This window comes from Lissotriton helveticus, chromosome 2_1, assembly GCF_964261635.1.
Source record: "Lissotriton helveticus chromosome 2_1, aLisHel1.1, whole genome shotgun sequence".
NCBI lineage: Eukaryota > Metazoa > Chordata > Amphibia > Caudata > Salamandridae > Lissotriton > Lissotriton helveticus.
Window position 1 is genome coordinate 1,335,486,444 of NC_136059.1, and position 22,146 is coordinate 1,335,508,589.

At 43.0% G+C, this 22,146-nt stretch overlaps 1 protein-coding gene across 1 annotated transcript in view; it reads right to left on the reverse strand.

The window, feature by feature from the left end:
- LOC144820244 (maestro heat-like repeat-containing protein family member 1) overlaps nucleotides 1-22,146 on the reverse strand; it is a 59,331-nt gene that overhangs the window by 23,190 nt on the left and 13,995 nt on the right. The window contains exons 6-11 of the mRNA XM_078677841.1: nucleotides 17,337-17,444; nucleotides 16,020-16,140; nucleotides 11,460-11,500; nucleotides 11,023-11,164; nucleotides 9,229-9,281; nucleotides 7,858-7,965 (exon numbers count right to left, since the gene is read on the reverse strand). Coding sequence (XP_078533967.1) covers nucleotides 7,858-7,965; nucleotides 9,229-9,281; nucleotides 11,023-11,164; nucleotides 11,460-11,500; nucleotides 16,020-16,140; nucleotides 17,337-17,444 — 573 coding nt within the window. The remainder of the gene's footprint in view (nucleotides 1-7,857; nucleotides 7,966-9,228; nucleotides 9,282-11,022; nucleotides 11,165-11,459; nucleotides 11,501-16,019; nucleotides 16,141-17,336; nucleotides 17,445-22,146) is intronic.

Here is a 22,146-nt window from a genome sequence, read left to right on the forward strand (position 1 = left end):
GAGTCTCATACACCACACAAAGCAGTGCTTATGATAAGCCTTTTGAGACTTGCCATGGGTATCTTCTTCATTGCTACAAATGTTTCTGTTGAAACAATGAGGTGGTGCCCTCCATAAGAAAACATTTAACTGTGTTAGTCTACTGTTTTAGACGCCGCTTTATTAATATAATTGATGACTTTAGGCCAGCCCACATTTAACCGCTACACACTCCAGGATGGCCACCACTGAAGGATGATAATTCTGCTACACCAGCACATGAGGGTCTCACTTCTATGACTTCCAGCATAACCCTTCTCTTCTCTCTTATCCTCATTAGCCATTTGCCCAATAGTGCTCTCCAAGCATGCAAATCCATTGGCAGTAGACCACTTAGCCGCCCGTGTTACTTATTAAAAGTGACCGCCCATATTTACAACATGAACATAGACGCCATAACTTATGTGCACCTGACTTGCTTCCTGTCACTATATATGCGTGAGCACTTAGGTGCACCATATATTTCTCTTACCATCACGTTCCATTAAGAAAACCTTCAACTGTCTTAGTTTACTGCTTAGATGCCGCCTTTCAAAAACCTTGGTTGACTTTGGGTTGGCCAGCATTTGAGCACTACACACTCTGAGATGGCCGCCATTGAGGGATGATACCTCTGTTACACCAGCATGTGAGGAGCTTGCTCCTATTGGCTCAAGGTTACACCTCCTATCCTCATTGTCAATTTGGTCATCACTTCTTCCCACAAATGCACTCACCACACCTGAAAACAACCACTCCAATTACCTGCACCTGGACCTCTGCAAAAGTCCTTTCCTGGACCTCTGCAAAAGTCTGCCACCTACCTGACAGTCTGTCCGTGGCTTTTCCTGCCCAAATTTGCCCGCATTTGCCGATGTGGGACCCCTGGTGGAACGAGGGTCCCAGGGGTAGCTGCTGCTGTCCCGCTGCTGTTTTGCCGCCATCTGCACACTCTGGGGTGGACTCTATCCCCCAGAGTGCAGCGCAGGACCACACAGCTGCTGCGAGTGAGGGAGAGGCGGGGCCAACGCACTCATAGCGCAGCCTCTCACCCCGCTGCGCGGGACGCAGCCCGGGCAGAGCCCGGGCCAAGGGCGGGCCCGTTTGAGCCCGTTCGAGACAGGGAGAGGCTGGGCTGGGTCCCCCCCTCTAAGGCCTCCGCCAATAACGGCTGAGCTGCATTACCAGTAAGTGGTCTCAAAGCCAATTGTAATTCTCCTTTCTCCTTGAACTACAATGGCAGCACGTGAGGGGAGAGGGAGGAAAGCTGCCGGAATTGGGTACGTTGCAGGAACTCTCGACCAATTCATAATGAGGGCTACTTCCGCGCTTGCCAATGAGATCGCCATCACGGAGCGATGTCTTTCTATGGACCCGGTGTTTTCAAAAAGATCATCTCTAGGGGCCATTATGAATGTGCGCTCACCAGAAAATCATGGCCAGATCGCTCCTGCCATTGGCTCCTAGACCGTGAATGCAAACCCACTGCAAACTTCAGTATCCTCCAATACTGATGGAGACCTTTTGAACCCCATATCACTGCCATGCAGCTTATCGCAAAATTTGCCTAAGAGCGCGGTCATGTACGCGTGAGATGTTCACGAAGAGCCCTTACAATCAACTGAATACACACTCTTAGAGAAAACGAGGAGGCACCCAAGGAGGTATACAGCAGAAGGGAAAGAAGCCCAAGACCTCTAAAGCAAGTAACCAGAAAGATACGTTAAATATAGACCTCACAATAGCTGAAGTCTCACAGGGATCTCTGTCTGTAGTAAATGCCATGAATATGGATGAGACTGTAACTGGACTACCACAGACCGAGGAACTGTATTGGCTAAAAATAGGTGCCCTTATAACATCTTCTTTAGAGCCCCTAATGAAAAGACTCTCACTAATTGAGAGCAGGCTTGAAAAATCGGAAGGTCTGATAATGTCTACCGTGGGAGGTATTGACCACAAAATAGCAAGCTGTGGTTATGTCAACGAGGTGGCGAGGGAGGGAGGAAGGGATCCTGTAGCCTCCCCGAATATTATTGTGCCATCTACTACGGATCGGGCCGTGCAACCAATGGGCCACAATCAGTTAAGGGGTGGAACTGTGAGTGGTGGAAACATAGTTCCCGTAGAGACAAATGGGGTAAGCCGCAGTAACGACAGGGATGGGAATGAGGCAAAGAACTTGCACCCCCACCTAGACTTACCACCAGATTGTACACCCTACGTTGCTGTCTTGACCGGTGTTCCTGAATTGAAACACGGTAAAGTTGACTCCTACGACCAACTCAAAAACAAGACAACACACTGGTTAAACAACAATAGACCACTTCCTGGAGATGTACAGTGTAAGACTCTTTTTGTGAGGAGAGTGAGCTGGGTAGGATATAGGACAAAAAATATAGCAGGGGACTTCATTGTTATTCATTTTAAAGAACCTAAGTCTGCGGACCATGTTTGCTGGGGCCTTCAGACACATTCCCGATCCACTATCCAGGCCTGGAATTTAAGCTACTTTTATACCCCACCAGATCATATGCCTAAATCTGGGCATTTTGAGTGCAACAGGCATAGGATTGGCCAGCTAGGTAGGATGAGAGGGGGGGTTGATGGGGCGAGGAGCAAGCTTTTGGCAGCAGTACTAGGGGGAGGAGATATATATGGCCGTCAGTTAGCCCCCCAGAGGGAGGGAGGTGGGCCAGCACTACCGTTACACAATAAATATGCTCCACTTCACTGGGGTAGACATCTTCGCGAAGTAGACTGACTGCAGGGAGAGGAGTCAGGCCAAAAAAATGTGCCAAATGTGGCCCCCCCAACTTTAAAACCGCAGGCAGAGGACCATCCAAGATGTGTTACCTAAAACGCGATCCAGCTTGCCTCTGGCAAAATATGGCCATCCAGGACCGAGATCCCTCGAAGTAGTGATAGGCCTATTATATGCACTTGCCCCTCCCCCATACCCCCAACGGAGTTCCTTTAAATTAGTATCCTGGAACGTAGCAGGTCTGTCAGCTAAGTTCCAAAATCAGGATTGGCTGGAATATATTAATAACTTCAAAATAATCTGTGTGCAGGAAACCTGGGAGGTAGACCACACTAATTTCCATCTAGCTGGGTATAAATCGTTTGGGGTCCCGGCAAGTAAGTCCATGGCGGGAAGAGCAAGGGGAGGGCTCCTAATATTTGTAGACTTGTGTCTGGAAGGGATTTGGGTTGATCTAAAATGGAATTCGGATTATATGATAGGCCTCCAGTTTAAAAATAGGGGCCTCAACATAATTTTGGTCAACTTTTATAATGCGGGAGGATCCAGAGCGAGAGAGCTTGATGAAAGACTTAGTTTGTTGATAGAGCAGAAGCAGGGCACAATGGCACCCATGCTTTTAATAGCGGGGGACTTTAACTGCCATTTGTGCCCACATTTGTTACCCATTAAAGAAGACTGGACCTCATGCAGTTTAGAGGAGGGACCACATTTCGAGCATACGCTGGAGGGGAGGGAACTGAGTAGGGTGAATAAAGGTCACACGCTCGATCATTCGATGGATTTACTGGCCATTGAGCCTAATAAGCAGGTCAACCCTACCTTTAAAGGAAGGGGCTGTAGCTCGTACATTGATTTTATACTAGTGTCCCAATTGCTTCAGAAGTGGCTACTGGGAATTGCAATAGAGTTGAGCGGTTTTAGCGACCACAACCCCCTAATACTGTCGGTAGCAGAGATAAATGTAAGTAGGGTTAAAAGGAGGGGGGCTAGGACAAACATAGAGAAGGTTACAGATCAGGGCAGGCGCCTGAAATGGTTAAGGGTTAACGGTGAAAGCTTCTACAAGTCCTTTGCAAAAGAGGGGAAACAGTTCCTAGAGGAATGTCTAGATTTAGCAGTGGAAGGACCATCGTTAGTGGAGGCATTTGAGGAAATAAGCCGTCTGAAAGATGGTCCTATGCAGCCGTCAGGGCAGGGTAAGACTAAAAATGATCCCAGATGGTTTGATAGTGGCTCCTTCCTGGCACAGAGGAATCTAAGAGCTGCCCTTAGACTTAACCCAAGGGACAAATACAGGGTTATGCAATGTAGGTTAACTTATAAGCAGGCAGTAAAGCGCAGGAAGAATGCACTCCAAACTCAAACCTGGGAGGATCTGAGAGGAGCCGCCGAAAGGAAAGACATGACCACGTTTTGGAAGATAGTTAACAACAACCCCTGCTTCCAAGATGCAAATAGCCCGCAGATAGGATCTAATGTTCTTCCCGAACAGTGGGTGGAGCACTTTAGAGGGCTTTATATTCCGGGGGAATATTGAGGCTCAAGATAACGAGGAGTGGGTGGAGAGATGGAATGTTGCACTAGAATTTACCCTAGAAGAGATTACTGCTCGAATCCTGGGTCTTACTAGAAATAAGGCGCCGGGACTGGATGGGATCCCCGCGGACCTTTTTTTAAGTAAGGTAGAACTATGGGCGCCAATTGTAACAAGAGTAATAAATTCTGCTACAGCTACGGGGCTCCCCCGCTCATGGTCAACTGCCATAATCGTCCCCATTTTTAAAAAGGGGAATAGAGACAGCCCTCAGTGCTATTGCCCCATCTCCCTAATAGATGTAACTGCCAAAGTGTTGGGACGCGTTGTTCTAAATGCCTGATGAGCTGGGCTGAGGAACAACACATCCTCACCGACGTCCAGTACAGATTTAGGGCTAAAAGATCAACTACAGACCAATGCTTAAATCTATATTTACTGGTGGCTAAATACACCATTGCCAATGATGAAGCAGTCTATTTAGCTTTTATGGACCTCACTGCATCATTTGACTGTGTCAACAGGGAGAAGCTGTGGGCTCAAATGAGTAACCTAGGGGTGGACCAGGACCTCATTAAGATTTTGAGAGCTCTACATTGGAACACCTCGGCTAAAGTCAGGTACAATCTAGAGGGTGAAAGCACCGAGCCTTTTATTTGCAATAGTGGGGTACGACAGGGGTGTATTTTGGCTCCGTTTTTGTTTTCCCTGTATATAAATGGCCTAGAACAAGCCCTAAGAGGCTTAAATGTGGATTCACCTAGAGTAGGCAGAAGAGCAATCCCTGTCCTGCTTTATGCAGACGACGCGGTCTTGTTGGCACGCACTCCACTGGGACTACAGCGATTGATAGATGGTTTCGTGGATTTTATGAATAATTTAGATCGGTCTGCCAACCTGACCAAGTCGTACGTCATGGAGACAGGGACTAAATCAAGGAAAAACTTCAACTATAGAATAGGCGTACATAGCTTAGAGAAGGTGCAGTCCTTCTCGTACTTGGGCATTTTATTTGATAGGGGTTTAAACTATAAGGCATTAATTGAGGAGCGATGCAATAAGTTAGTGTCAAGTACAGGGGCAATTTTGAATTTTGGCCGCAGACTAGGACGGTTGTCGGCGGAACAAATGATGAACTTATACAATTCAATCTGCTACTCTAAAGCTGTGTACGGGGCAGAATTGTGGGGGTTCGTCGATTCCGACAAACTGCAGGTCGAGGAGAACAAATATTTGAGAAGGCTCCTCAAAGTCCCACAGTGCGTTCCCGCTTACATTGCTCATGAAGAACTGGGTGGAGCGTTTATAGGGGACAAGGTGCAGGTTAGGCCCCTGTTAGCTTGGCTAAAGATCTGCGTTAACCCAGAGGCCATGCTGACCAAGCATATAATCTTAGACTGCCTGGGTAGGGACAGGTGAATGAATATCCCATGGCTGAAGTACATAAAGGTCATTCTTGAAAGCATTGGCTGTAAGGATCTCTTCTTAACGCCGACCATAATTCTAGGTCTGGATCGGGACAGGGTAAAAGAGATGTTTTTTAACTATAAAGCCTCATCAGGAGAAGATAGGGAATGGGGCAAACAGTCAGTCAAAGCTCATGGCTTAGTGAGGACCTGTGAAAGAATGGAACCTTACCTTGCCCTCATGCACAATGCCCTGGACAGATTTTTAATCACACGTTTTAGGCTCAACTTTTTACATCATCTTCTGGCTGATCCGGTAGGTTTTACTAGTTCAGTTGAGTCAAAGGGTCCCTGCGGCTGGATAACCTTCATTTTGTATTACTATGCCCCTTTTATTCATTGCCCAGGCACCGTTTTTTAGTTAGTCTGCTGAAAAAAACCAAATTTAGGCATGCTAAGGAGGCCCTTTTATATTTACAATTGGCCCAAGATCCCTTGACCCTACTTTCTGTAATGAGTTTGTTAAGGTTAGCAGTTAAATTAAGAGAGACAAGAGGGATCTGTTGAAGGAAGCCGCGCCGAAATTATGAGTAACATGAGGGAGGGGGACAGGGGCTCAATGAACTGTAATAGTAATAGTGTTTATATTCTTTTTAAAATGTATATTGTCATTTTAAACTGTACTTTTATGGTTTTCATGTAAAATGCTGAATAAAGAAACATGACTGACTGACCTGCACCTTAAAGCAGAGGAGGATAGACTCTTGTGCTCACCGTGCAGAAACCATGTGAGTATGGTTGCTTTTCCTGAATACTCCCTATCATTTCTCTTTCCACAGTTAGCACCTGAGTGCTACTCTTTGCTTTTGGACTATGGGGTATAATACATTGAATCAAAGGGTAAGACCCTGCACTCACACCTGAGGACAACCAATCACTCATAATTCGATGTGTAACACCAACAGAGATTGGTTTTATGTTGTCTGTTCCACGTATGTCCACTTGCTTTATCTGTTATATTGTAAGTACAAGTGTGTTTTTCACATTTTTCACGTTGTGATGACTGATCAGCACCAATAATAGCATGCACATTTGTACCTTTTGAGACAATGTGATACAGTGAGCTGGAAAAGCGATTCCAGGGAATCATTGGACCGTATATACAAAACATTTGCTTACTGTGTGTTTTTTTAATATTCTCATTTACTTTCTAGATTGGATGATGAATTTTTTAACTTGTTGAACCAGGTATTTTCTGCTTAGGGACTACCTATACTGGATGTCACGTCTTAGGTGTGGGGAAGGGTTATCTACCCGTTTTTTAGGTACTGAAGAAGCATTGTGGATCCTTTTTAGGCCATTGGACGCGAAACATATCGACCTGCCCACACTCACAGATTTAGGCTACTTGGGTACATCACCCTACTAGACCTTGTAAGGGACCCATCACATTAAATTCCAGTTTGGTATCTCTTAGATAGTTTTAGTCTCCCTTCAATTCACCATATACTTTCACTCTACCCTTCACATTCAAAATGCCCTCACACAGACACTTTTCATCAGACAGCATAAATAAAAAGATCTCTGCTAAAGCGATTCTTCATGGGGCCCATAGAGCATTGCAGTGCTGGCCTTACAAGGAGCATGCCCACTATGAAGCATGACATCCTCATTGATGTGTGAGGGCAGCAAGAAATAATCCTTAGGGTTCCCCCTTCTTGCCTGCCTTTCTTTCATCCTTGTTTTTTAATAGGAACAATACCACCACCGATTTTTGCATGAATATGACCTCACATCCACTGAATGGGGAGTGGCTCTAACATGAAGAATACCTATTGGCTAAAGAAGATCCATTAGGACAATGAGTATAGCCCTGACATGTGGTGTCTCCTAACACGTCAGATGGAGAGGAATTACCTCATTGTGTTTATCTCCATCTGACTCTAAGAAGGTTGGCTTTTCCAGGGAGTTGAAGAACCATACCTGATTTTCCCGACTGTCTAATTCCAGTGCTGTGCACCCATAGTATACAAATTTACTTTACCAATCACAGTGCGATTGGAATACAAAGTTCTATCCTTCTTTGACTTTGTGTTAAACTGCCTTTCCAAATGACCCTTGAGAGCACTAACCTCCTCATTCTCATGATGGGCAAAACTGTCAATCTGTGCGGTGAGTTCTTCCATAAAAAAGGCATGCCATTTTCTGTATGGTGCTTGCTTCAGGATAGTCCCCAGGAACTAAAAAGAAAAACGTGAGACTTTAATGCAGTAATATAAACGTAAATGCAGTATCCACAGCTGATGTCTGCAGTGACTTTGAGAAGATATGGGTAAACAAACTTCAGCTGACAACAACCTCAGTAATGATGAAATAATATGTGGACAGAAGAACCAGAGAACACATAGAGCAGCACGAAAATAGTGTGGTGTGAAATCAGTGGTCAGAAGAAACAGGAGGCCTTTACAGTGGCCGTGATTTACACAGAAACATATGCACCAAAAGCATGCTGCCTGCAAATTATTGTGAAAAGAGTTACAGTGCAGCCATCCAGACAGAAAACAGATGGGATTGTGCAGCTATATCATATACTTAGGAGCAGAATGCAAACCTATAGGGGAAGATTTACAAGCCCCTTAAGCCACTTTTAACATGGGAAATGTGGGAAAGTGTCGCAAAAGTGGCGAAAGGGGGTTGTAAATCTGCTCCATATACTCTTTAATCACAAGAGTTATGGCTGAATGAACATTTTGTGTTAATAAGGTTGAAGACTGAACACAAGGAAAAGAAAATGACATCACAGGAGCACAATAAAAGCAAAGTGAAGTGTGATGACCAGGCAAAGAATACACTGTTACAAAGGAACGAATTAGGAGTGCGATAACCAAGGGTTTAATAGAGAGAGTTATAACATGACCATCACAAGGTTAAACTAAAACAGTGACAGAGTGACAATTCAGATGAATATGGAAGCACTGATCACATGCCAAACTGATTGCAGAAGATAAACATTCTGATGATGTGAAAAGCAGTTGGCAGACCCGGAAGAGTGATATTGTGACAATCCAGGGAAAGAAGAACGTTGTGCTAGAGTGACTATCCTGTGGACAAAAAGAGTCAGAGGACCTGATTTCCAACATGGGGCTACATTTCTAACCCTGTATAATGACTGCAGTGCCTGTAATTTTTCTGGGTAAAACATGGAGATAAAATCTGATACATGCAGGACTATCTGCAGTAAGCATGTAATTCCCAAGTTTCTGAATGTGAATATGGCTAATGAAGTTTTAAATGCTTCTGGTAAATATTGCATCCTAGGAAAATGTTGTGTACCGAGTACAGCTTCTCCCTCTCTGTGCCTATTCACAATCAAGGTAAAAAAATGTTTTATAATCCAGACAAACAATAGGCATATGGTGAAAATATTGCAACCACATAGCAGAACAGCACTATGGTGGGGTGAATGTTATATCTTCATATATTCACTCTAAAATAATCCTTACTGAAACAAGCACGCATTTCCACTGTTCCGAGTCAAAGGTTCTTTCAGTTGCAGCTGAAATAGCAGTTGGGAAAAAAAATATATGTAAGTAAAAGTGAACAGCAGGCAACATTTCAAATGCCATGGTCTTACATACCAAGCACTAGCAGATGTATAGTCACACACTACAAAGTGTCCCAGGACAGGCTCAGCCTGTCCTGGGAATTGAATTCAATGTCATCAGTTGTTTGTGTGCCCTTGATGTCACTCTTACATCCTTATATCTGGTTGTAATTTTAGGTCTATATATTTTGGTTTCCTTTCTTATATAACCGAAAGGCCGCCACACCACTTGATCTATTTATTACAGAGCTTTAGCCTTTAAGCATTTGGCTGTCAGATGCAGCCTTGATCATATAGTGGATGGCCATCGTGGTTTAGATAAAAAAAAGTGCTTTCCTGCTCTAAAATTACATACATATAGAAAAATACTCCTTTATTATATCCAAGACCAAAATGATTATAACATTTCATAATTCATCTAAGTGAAATAATTTGTAATTAAATCTTCCTTAAAAACACATTAAAACACTTCTGCATGATATCTGGTATACAAAGGCTGAAATATTAGTCTTCTAGTTAAGAAAATAAGGATGTCTATCCTAACAGAAATATGTATCAATTTATTTATTAACAACATAATATCGCCAACTCTTTTAAATGTTCCTCACTGTGAAATTCTCACATAGTAGGATTCAATTATGCAATATATAAAACATTAATTTTAACTGCAACATATGGTTGGACCAGAGATCTATTATTTTCTTTCATATTAATTGCTGTGAAATGCCCTGTTCAGCCTTACTCATCATACAAACAATGCAATGCCCAAAATAAGCTAATCTAACCACCATGTAGCCTGAATAATACCTGCTTCTAATACAAAAGCAGAGAGAGTGTTTGGTGTTTATAAATGTGTTTTGCAAAGTCTCCTATGCATTGACGCCACCTGGGTTCTTTGTTTCAAGCTCAATAGTTTACAAGAATTGGTATTACTGTGTTGTTCAAATAAGACACAATTAAAATAAAAGAGGTTGCAGAAATGGGAAGTGTAATAATCATGAGGACTTTGCATATATTGAAGAAGTATTTTTTCTATGTTTACGGAATTTTTAGCACATATACACTGAATCAAGATTCAGCTCCTTCATGTGATCAAGGCTGCATCTGACAACTGAAGAGCTTCATGGCAGAAGCACTGTAATTAAGTGATTTTTGGCAAACCAATGTTGTTAACAGCCTTTCTGTTATATAAGGAAGAAACCTAGAACTTGAAAGAGGTTTCTGTTGATGCCCCATTCGGTTTGGAGTACGGCCAGCTACAAACAAAACTGTATGCATTTTGATAAATTGTATTGCTTACTTATACAGGCTTTAAGTCAGACCTCCTCATCTGTTGGTCTATTGTGTCATATCATTCACATTTTCTTCTGCCCTCCACGGCATTCATCATGGGCCAAATCAGCCTTAAGCTAACTTCACTGTGAGTGATGGTATTCTGCTTTTTCACAAGGAGCACATCCACAAACAAAGTATTTTTCTTTAGTTCCAGGGACTACTATGGGAATGTGGGCTTTTTGAATACCTGGATTTTCCACAGTAAAAGCTTACAAAAACTGTGAAAAAAACCAAGCGTGGACAAAGCCTAAAAACTAGCAGCCAACACCAGGCATAATAGCTTTGTCAATGCTTGTTTGAAATGCCATTAATGCTTGTTTAAATTGGGTGCTCAATGGCTTGTGCTTTGGGGACTCACCTTCCAAATATGTTATCAGCGGGGGGATCTTCATTCTGATGAGCCTCGCTAAAAACGGGTAGTTTGCAGGAATCAGGCGCTCAAGAAGAGCCAAGACAGCAGTTCCCTTTTTGACAGCCCAGCGGGGATGTGAAGAAATGACCTGAAAACCCACAACAAAGAATTCAGCAGGTGAATACTCACTGGCCTTTAAAGCATCTGGTAATGCTACCTTGTTTTCTATACAGTACTCAATACCACATTTTTGCTGTTTCTGTGTGATGTAAGTAGTATGTCTTACTGATAACCAATTGACTGGAAATAAAACCATCAAGTTCAAAAGGATAAAAGCTGAGTTGAATGCAAGCTCTCCATGGGCAGGTTGCATAGAAATGCCAGCAAAAAACTTGAGGAGAGGGATCTGGTGGAATATGGTGGGGGCGGAATTTGATACTCACAAGCAATCTTATGAAGAGGCTGTGTATTGGAATTCCTTTAGCTGTTTAGATACAAAAGAAAGAAGACATGTCATACTCAGTCCATAAAATACTGAGCTACACTTGCCAAAGGAAGACATATGGCTGACACACACACTTAAGACACACAGTAGTATCTGCAAAGAAGAGGATGGGGTGATGGGTGGTATTTCAATTAGGCACTAGAGGTCATGAGGATGCTTTAATGTCCCTGCAGATACTGACAAAGGCACCCCCACCACAAAGGGTGCTGCTAGTGGTATACAGTACCTCAATGGTCTGAGCTACAATGCTCCACCTCCCTACCCCAACGATTGCTGTCAAGGAATGACAGCTGCAGTAGGTGCTTCCTAAGCTGTCATGCACTGGTCCTGCTTAAGCTGTCATTGAGGGAAAGAAGACTACAGTGGGACAAGAGAGGATGCAACAGGAGCTGTGGACATGCCCTACATCTTGAATGGACCATGGTAAAGGGGAGTCATTCTGCGACAGTGGATATCCCAGAAGAAAGAGAACACCTAAACATGTTCTTGCATATCCATGTTCTTATAATGCTAACCACCTGGGGGGCAGGCTATATTGAGTACATAATAGCCTGTTCTGTTCTGCTCAGGACCCTTTACATGAGTGACAAAGAAATAGACTATGATACCATCTGCCCAGGTTACTTGCACTTTATCAACATATTCATTGGAAAGTTGAGTGGGGAGTGCTAATTGGAGCTCTGGAAATGTAGTCTTCAATTACAGGTACTCACCACCAGATGCAAATCTACTTCCTGACCTTGGAGTCAGTCCAAATAATTATTTTCACTTACCCTCATTGAGTAGGCCTCCCTGCCTATCAGGTCCATATGTCAAGTGAGAGCCAATAACTACCAATTTAGTCTGGATCTGAATTCCAAAATAATGATCCAGAAACATTGCAGAGTCAAATATCATAACTAAAAGTAACTCCATAGAGAAATAAAATACATCCATGTTGCGACTGAATAAAGTAAAAGCGTAAAAATAGGTACCTTACGCAGAAAGGTCTGATCACCATACCAGAGATAGGTAACTCCATGGCGAGCAAGAATACTCCTAGGTTTGAAGAGGACCACTAGAGGCCTGAGTAGCCTCACAGAGTGTGGAAACTGAGACAGTCAGCACATTGCATTTAAGTGGTGAGGGTAATAACCAGATGAAGAGCTGAAACCAACAGAAAGTAACTTTATGGCTGGCAAACGACAATAAGTATATAGGGAACAAGGCGGCGGACCCTCCCATATCACCGGGCACATTATCTTTAAGCGACCAGGGGAGGCATCTATGCTGGTCACAGATAGAAGCCATTACTTTTAAGTGTACCCTATTTAAAACTTGAGGCCAGGAGATATTAACCTGCTTAGACCGCTTAGCCGCTGGTGAAGAGACTCCAAGCTCATTTATTAACATCGACCAGTCGGTCGCTGACTTGTTTAGGGCACCCATATCCGGCACTGCCCCAGAACACCCAAAATGGTTTTATGCTGAGTGTTCATGGGCCCTTGGCCTCCTGAAGAAAGATATTAAGCAGTCCTCCATGAAATAGAGTATGGGTGGCAAATTGCTGTAATAATTGCAAGGAGACATTGAAAGAGCGGAGGCGTCTAATACAAAGACATGCATGGGACAAATTAGCCCAATTGACTCAGCTGGGTGATAGTGAACTCTTTTGGCCGATCATAAATAGGCCCTGTTTTGCGGAGGCATCAAGGCCTGTGCTATGCCATCACATTACCCCGAAATAATGGGTTGATCACTTTGAAAGGGTGTACTTCTTTGGATATATGGAATAGCCCCTTAATGAGATAGAACCCGGCCTGGGTGATACATCAAGTGCTTTCTCTTTGGAGAAAGTATGCCTGGGCATCGAGGGATTGTCCTGGATAAAGGTGGCTGGATGCGATTTGATCCCTCCAGATCTTTTCCGGGAGAAAATAGACGTGTGGGCCCCAGTTTTGACCAGGGTGTTAAACGCAGCCGCAAGTAAAGGGATGCCGCCTTCTTAGCCAACAGCCACCATTATACCAATTTTCAAGAAGGGGGATAAGGATAACCCCTACTGCTATCACCCCATTTTCCTCATTGACTCCACAGTTAAGGGCCTGGGTCGGGTTTTACTGACCAGTTTTCTGCTTGGGCCTATACAAACAGAATAATCTCTGAGGTGCAGTTTGGTTTAAGTTCGAGAAACTCAACCACTGCTCAATGTCTTAACCTCTATTTATTAGTGTCCAAATACATGGTAGCTCAACCTGGCGCAGTTTTTTAGGCTTCATGGACCTTACGTCCACCTTTGACCGGGTCAACTTAGTTCCTTGGGAGTCAAGCCCACTATCGGAACTTTACTAATGAACCTTCATGCCCACACTACAGCAGCAGTCAGATATTCACAGGGAGCGGTAGGCGGGTCCACCAAGGTTGAATTCTTGCCCCCTTATTTTTTTAACTGTCTATATTAATCGTTTATAAGCCTCCCTGTCCTCATTACAGCCTAATTGCCTGCCAGTGGGCAGGAAAGCAGTCAGTTCTTTTATGCGCTGACAATGCGGTGCTGAAGGACCGCACACCAATGGGCCTCCAAGTCTTTATCAATGGATTTGTTTCTTTTATGGACGGGCTGGACCTGTAGGCCAACTTCACAAAATCGTACATTTTGGAAATTGGCTTTCTGGCAACTCGATCTAAAACTTTTAAGGCAGGTGTTCACACCTTAACAAAGGTCCCAGCTTTTCAATACTTGGGAATTTTATTGGACGCAAAACTCAACTTGAGACAACTGATGGAGGGAAAGTTGTGCGACATGCACAAAGCTTTGGGAGCTATTGCCAACTATGTCCACAGAATGGGTTCTTGGTCCCCATATGTGATTTTAAAGGTATAGCAGTCTATATGTGTCTTCAAGGTCTTGTACTGTAGCGAGGTTTGGTGGTGTACTGCGGCCAGCAAGTTAGAGGTCGCTCAAAATAAGTTTTGAGACAAATTTTGAAGGTCCCACAGGGCACCCACTTGTTTGCCACACATGAAAAACTAGGAGTTAATTACATCGCGGATTTGGTGGCAGTGAAACCTTTGTTGTGTTGGGTGAAGATATGGTCTAGCAGGGCTCACAAAATCATAAAAATGTTACTAGAACTACAGGTCAAGTAACTTTAATATTCTACTCGACCTATCTGTAATGTACTTGACCCGGGAACTGGTCTCAAATTGTGTGACCCTTGACAAATATTTTGTCTTAAGGAGCCGCCTTTTCCGTTATTATCACATAAGAAAGCACCTTCAAATATGCAAGTTCCCTTTTTCTGATGTACTAAAAAACGTTTTATTTACTAGACAAAATGCTTTCTCCTTGTATAACAATAAGCAAGGCTATTAATAGGGTGCACATGATGCCTGGCTTGCCTCTTAGTTCAGTAAAAGCATTGTCATTAGGGCAGGAGCAGTAACAATTCCCAGTTCATGTTTAAAAACTCACTTTTCATAAATAGGGTCTTCATAACTAGTGAAATATATTTTTAAGCAACATCTAGTGTTGAGGCCGAGTTTAACCCCTTGATTATTTTATACTGTTTGTCACTAGTTCATACACTTGAAATCCCCTTGCTAAAGTATGTAAAAAAGTCCTTTATGGCTCTTGGCAGGGCAGATATTTTTCTGAAATGTGACGCAGTGTGGTCACAGGACCTGAGAATAGTCAAGGAGCTTTTTTTAAACACACCGCTGCTCATCGCGAAAATACTGAGCTTATGCAACCAACCGTGAGAGGACATGTTTTGATAAGTCAGTGCAGGGAAGGGAGGACTATCTATTTACCCTCATAAACCACTTAGATAGATTTTTAGTAACCCGTTTTAGATTCAATCTGCTAAACCATCTACTGGTGTCCCAGTCTGGTTATTTACCTGCAAACGTGAGAGGGTCCTGTGGCTGCAATGACAGGTCTCCACAGGACACCTTACACTTTTTCTTCTTATGTAAATATTTTCCCCACCCCAGGAGATTGATTCTTAGGCCCCTTTTAAAAGCCATGAAATTTAGACAAGCCTGGGTTGTAGTAATGTATTTGCAGCTTTTGCCTAACAACCATACCCTTTTTGTTGCCACAAATTTCCTGAGGGCTGCTTTTAGATCAAGAAGCTCAAGATGCGACTGACGTCAGCTTGGACCATGCAAATTTGCAAAATATCTCTTAATGTAATGAAGTTCTTCTTATAGTTATATTTGATATATTTTTAAATCTTTTATGGATGTGACTACTTCCGAATGAAGATTTATTAATATATAGAAAGCAGCAACATCAACACAGATACATATATCACTAAAAGGAGAGCAAAAACTGTGATTGAAAAGATAACACCCACATACTATAGTACCAAAACTCCTGAGCTAATGGACTGGTTCTTCACCTCATGCCAGATCATTACTAAATATGAGGGAATCTGGGGAGAGGAGGAGGAAGCATTAACCACCTTCAAGGTTAGTTCCCACAGTATCAATGAGTAGGATGGTTAAGTCTCACCACATTCCTCAAAGTTGATGCTTGCTTTCTTATCTACAACAAGTACCATCTGGCACAGTGCTGGCACAGATGAAGTATAGTCCTCTTCCAGCATGTAGAGCAACATCTCTTTCCAAAATTCCTGCAAGAAAGAGTGGTGAACGTGTTATTTGTATCATTAGCATTTAATAAGGCTTTATTCCCATAGATAAACAATCATGGCTGGTGGGAGGGTTTTTGGCATTTTATTTAGTTCATGGGGCATTTTGCAAGCTCCTCTCTCCAAGGGATGGGGCTACATTTAATTCATCCCCTAGCTGATACAATTCCTCGCTGATGGGGTCCAAGGCAGATGCCTAGTATTACACTGATGTAGCACTAACCCAGTTTAATGGCACAATCTGGTATTCAGCATCCAATCAGAATGAACCCATTATGTGCAGAGAATGTGTTACTTTCCAAAAACCCTACAAGTGAGCTGAAGTTTGCAAATTAGCTCATTATCTGTTGGAATCTTCATAGAATCATCTTTAGGAATGTGCCAGAATACGCAAAGAAATGGCTGGGAATGAAAAACCCTGTTGATATGAAATATTGGTGCATGATGTATCATGGGGCAGGTAGCAAATAGGAGATGCAAATTGAGTAGCAATGTTATGCAATATGACTGATGTACCATTAAGTCTCATTTCAGTCTATTTAGAAGTAGTTGCAAACCCTCCTGTCTCATTCAAATGAATGAGGTAGGATTCAATTGGTGCTCTTGTACAAATGCTCCAAACCCTGGTAAGTACTGCATGGGAGAGCAGACCTCCATTCCTCCATCAGAGGACACAAACTTTACATCGTGTCTCGAACCACTGTGTGCGTTAACAATGTGATCCAACTCACTAATGCGTCTTTACAATGTATTCTTTTACCACACTGGTAGTTGCGGTGACTTGCCTAAAGGAAAGCGTTGTTGGACTAATTTTGGACTTTAAGGCCAACACTTTCCCTACTATTGCACATAATGGAGTTGGAATAGTAAATTTTACTATTCCAAACTCCAGCGCTTTCCCTAAGGCAATTCATTGTAACGACTTCTGTGGTAAAGGAATGCGTTTCAAACATGCAATCGTGGGTCAGAACACGTTGTTAAGGCAGGTGTGATAAATGCCTGAATGGTTCCAACATACAACCCTGCAGCAGAGGGAGCTTTACACAAATGTGCTTGTATGTGAGCCGGAGGATAATGAAAATCACCTGGGAATTTAGGAGTCTTTGGACATTCTGCAATTTATATTTTCTATACACCTAGTTAAATGACCCACCTTGTTTCACATCCTCCACGCTTACCTCATCAGTATTTCTATGGCGTAATGCAAATGTATTGAGGAGCTGAGCGATTTGGATGAGGATGGTCTCTTCCTCAACATCAGATTCATCATCCATGTGACTAGCGAACTGTGGAAATGTGGAAAAGCAAGCAAAGTAAAATACGATGGATTTTCACATCATTTTGGAGGGACAAGAGATTTGAGAGTTAAAACATCACAACTTTCTAATCAAGGTGGTCAAGCACAAAGAGAACCTCTTGACAAATCCAAATGTGAAAGCAAAACCACTAGCCTCAAACATGTAAATAGAAATGTACAAATGCGGTTATGCTCTCATGCGCCGCTCTGTTGAGTATAAAAGTACCCAGTCATTAGGCGTGGGAGGGTATAGAATTCATATACTGTCAAAATAACGGTGGACTCACTTATAATATATAATGTTCTGATACATGGGACACTACACCTGAGAAATTGCGCCTCTGGCACCACAAGGTAGTATCTCGTGCTCACCACACAGATATGCCCTTCCCCTATGACTTAATGAGGAAGTATGAGGAAGTATGTGATACCTTATCGGACTTATTACACTGAATAAAGACTAAAGAATACCAGGAACTACATTTATGGGAGGCAGTTGTGATATGAAATACTGATTTGAAGTATGTTCGTGCTACTTTGCGCTGGATTTGGTGGTTTGCCCTGTTAGGCATTTAAACTGTAAGTGGGGTATGCAACAGAAAATAACCCACTAGATAATGCACTATCCGTGAAAAGCCCAGCTTATCAGTGCAGTAGCTGAATGCCCATGTGCCTTCCCCAATCACCCCAGAAATAGCCCAGTTAGCCCCGGTAAAGTCTATGGGGCAGTTGGCTCTCATAGGCTGGATTGTGTGGTTGGCCTCTGTACTGCCTGTGAGCACTGCTGTTGAGCCAGTCCCATTCCCAAAGTGTCTGAGCATGTTATTTCTTTGCACTCAAGCCAGTCAACATGTGCATCAGGTTAACTAAGATGGGATCTAGGTGTTCAAGCATCATTCTTACAGTGCGATGCAACACAAGGACAGGCATCTGAATTGTCTCCGGCATCAGACCTTGTTAGAATAAAATTGTTTTTGCTGTTTTGATTACACACTTATTCATGTAAAAATGTGCATTCGCTGCACCATTTTATCTTTGGCCACCAATTTTAATCATGACCGAAACTGACCCTTGCCTTTCCGAAGAACAGCTTTTCATAAGTTTTTTTTTTTAAGGTTGGGCCTTGCTTAACTGTCAGTCAACATGAGCTTTATTTGAAAGATGTCATAAAAGCAATTCACATAAAAACGATTTTCCAAGTTATAAAAAAAATACTATATATTAAAAGAGAGAATCAAACACATTAAAAGAGCATATACTATATGTTAATAGACAAAATGAATGCTACTAATTGATAGATAGTTTAAAAAAGTGTCCAAGCATTAAAATATAGCATAATATTATTATCGGTAGGAGACTTCATTTACAGAGGTACTAAAGGAGCCAAGATCTAATTGTCCGCATCCATCTAAAAAACTTTGCCACTGATACTGCGCACGGGACTGATGGATCAGAACACAATATTCTCATTGCTACACTCGACAAGCGAGTACCCATGTTCCTACAAATAGGTGTCAGCCAGGCTTTGCGGGGAGCAGCGTATGCTGGACAGACAAACAGCACATGCGCGTATGATTCTTCAGTGTCAGTGCAGTTTGGACATTTGTCATCGGCCGCAGTGGACCATGCAGCTGTAAAGGACTTCAAAGGTAAGCAGCCTGCTCTAAACTGAAAATACAGTTTGCAATCTAGTAGCTTAGTAATTACGTCCCAGTAGTCCTCAATACATGGATTTGGTTTAATTTGTTAGAACTTCCCTGTTAGAGAGGTGGCATCGCTCATTCTATTTGCTTCTTGCACCATAGGTTCCCAGTACTTTTGCTTAATTAAATGTTTTGGTGGGAACTCAGTAGCGCTAGGGTCATCCCAAAGTGATGGCATACTCATGCTAATTAGTAATGATCTGATGTTGCGTAGCCAGCCAATCTTGTGGAAGTGATCTGCCTCCATTACATCTTTAAGACCGTCTGCAAAGATGGCCAATTCTGGGGTACGCCAGATTCTACGCCACAAGAGAATAGGACGTAGCCTTGCAAGGTCTACTATGTATTGACTCCATTGGCTTTGTCCTGGAGAAAATGATCTGTGGGGACCTTGTCTATGCCTGGCGCTCTCCCAATGGTGATAGTGCTCAGCGCCATTGTCACATCAGCTAAGTTGAAGACAGTATCCGATGATTTAAAATAAACCCAAGAAGGGTCATAATCAATTTTATCATTAGTTGCATATTGATCTGAAAAAACCTAACCCACAGAGCAGTCTCCACATGATTTTGCGGTGATTACCTGTGCCTCCTGCACCCCATTTTACCAGGCTCCAAAAGTGGTGCATGTTCCTCTCCTTACAAGCTTCAATAAGGTCCCGCCATCTTTTCTCATCCCAGGCCTTTTTGGCAGACAAAATCACCTTCTTGTATAACTTCCTTGAGTGTTGGACTCTAAGCTAGTCTCCTGATCTTATTGCCCCCCCCCCCCAGGCTCTATGCGCTTTTTTGCAATCACTAATATACCAGTGAGGATGTTGCTGACTTCCCTCGGCCTTTGATCGGGAAGGGGTTTCAAAATATGTGAGTATTATATCAAAAAGGGTATTATGTAAAAGTATTGTATCTTGCAGTGTGCAAGAGCCACAATGAAGAGACAACATCTGCGTTAAAGTATGTTTCAGGTCTGAGTTAATAGTTGATAGAATATCGGGGTGTTCAATTACCATTACCCATTTAAGATGTTGCATGTCATTGGTCAATGCCAGTTCACCTGTCTGTGAAAAATTTGAAGACTGTGCAAGCTCTTTTTGTCCCTTAATTACAAGTGTTGTACAGATTGGGTTATAGTCTCTCTTGAGTCTATCCATTACGACCATATCCTGCAGGGTATGATAGATTTTTAGGCTAATTAGCATATAATCTATCCTGCTTGAACTACGGCCATTGCTAAACGTATATGCCCCATGCTTATCCGATCTTGTTCTTCCGTTAATAGCCCTTAGACCATGTTCGAGGCTTAAAACCTTCATCTGTAGAGCAGCCTCCGTCCACTTTCTGATTGGGGGTATTTCCAGATTAGGGATGTCCCACTGATCGTCCTCCACCCCCGCTAGGTCCAGTTCCCCACTATCAAAGGGCTCAAAGGTGTTGTTAAAATCTCCTCTCATTACAGAGGAAGACCAAGAGATGTAATGTAAAAGCTCATCTAGGCCTGAAATTGTCTCCGAACTACAACCTCCTATATGTCCTCTAGCATAGATGTTATAAATATCGATGTCACCATATGGCCCACACCCCAGACGGATAGCAAGGATATCATTGCTAGCCATCTGTAATGGTTTTATAGTAAGGCCAATGCCCTGCCGGACCTAGATTGTGAGGCTCCCCAAAGGGCATCCTTGTTGCCTTAGGTAGCTGGTTTGTAAAAATTTAAATAACCCAGGTGATAGTAAGGTTCAACTGACCATGTTTCTAGAAAGATACATATGTCGTTTGCCTCAACAAAGAAAGTCCAGTCGGGGACACCCCATTAGACCGCAGCCCAGCAATGTTCCATGATACTATTGATAGACTTCGTTGTGACTGGTTGATGGACAATATAGGCTCAGCCATAGGGGCGGCGGGCCTTACAGAATGATCTGGCACATGCACCAGGTTTACAATGGTGCTTTCCTCAACTAAGTGGCTTTCATCGTGGTGCAACTAGTGGTGTATTATGTCCCGTACTAAGACACTGGCCTGGGACTTGGGGGCTACTGGAAGCGGGGTGGCCAATTGATCTCGTTCAATGGAGACCCATTATTTTGGAGGGCTGCACAGCATGATCGATTTGTTTCAGCTGGCGACTCTGAGTAATTATACTTGAATTGTAGTTTAGTATTAACCAAATGTTCAGTGCGCAAATCAAATGCCACCAAGTTTTCTACCAGATCACGGTGCGTAGTGTAAGCGCTATGACGTCATGTACGTCCTCAGATCCTCCCAGGTCAGGTAACCTTTTGGCCCCAGTTATGCCTTCCCTTATAATAGACCAGCACCCTCTCACTCTCCATATCCAGTGAGTGCATTTATTAATTAAGGAGCACATGTCCTCTGTCTGTGTCATAGATTGGGTCTTTGGGATATTAACTGGATAGATTGTCTTCCTTGTGTCTGTGTTCGTGTGTGAGCTTGTTAGTGCTCGGGTGCAGTTTGTTATATGACATACAGGGTCTATCCTTAATCTTTCAGTATTACTTAGGTTAACAAGCTTTGCTCTGCCTGGCATAAGTTGGCCTGCCCCCTTACCACAGCTGGGATGGCTGTTAGTGAATCGAGCAATAATAGGGGTCTGGTCTACAGGGGCGCTAGTTGCCCTTCCTGGGTCGAAACTATTATAGCTGTTATGGTCCCCTTTCCGCTGCCTCGTGGTGCTAGTGCACCCGTGGGTGCCTTTCTGTGTTTCTGATTTTGCCCATAATTGGTTCTGGATACTCTGGACATCAGTATGAACCTTACTCAGGTGTGCTGTGAGGTTGCCTACAGCTGTTTAATTTATTTTATTTCCTGGGCTTAGCCGATTATCTGTATTGTTAGTGGTCTTCGTGTAGTGGCGTCATTAGCTTGGATTGATAAATTACTTGGGGGACTAACCATACGCTTTACAGCTACACTGTTGGAATTCATAGCTATCCTAAAGTATCATAAGCATCCCCATTTAGGCATG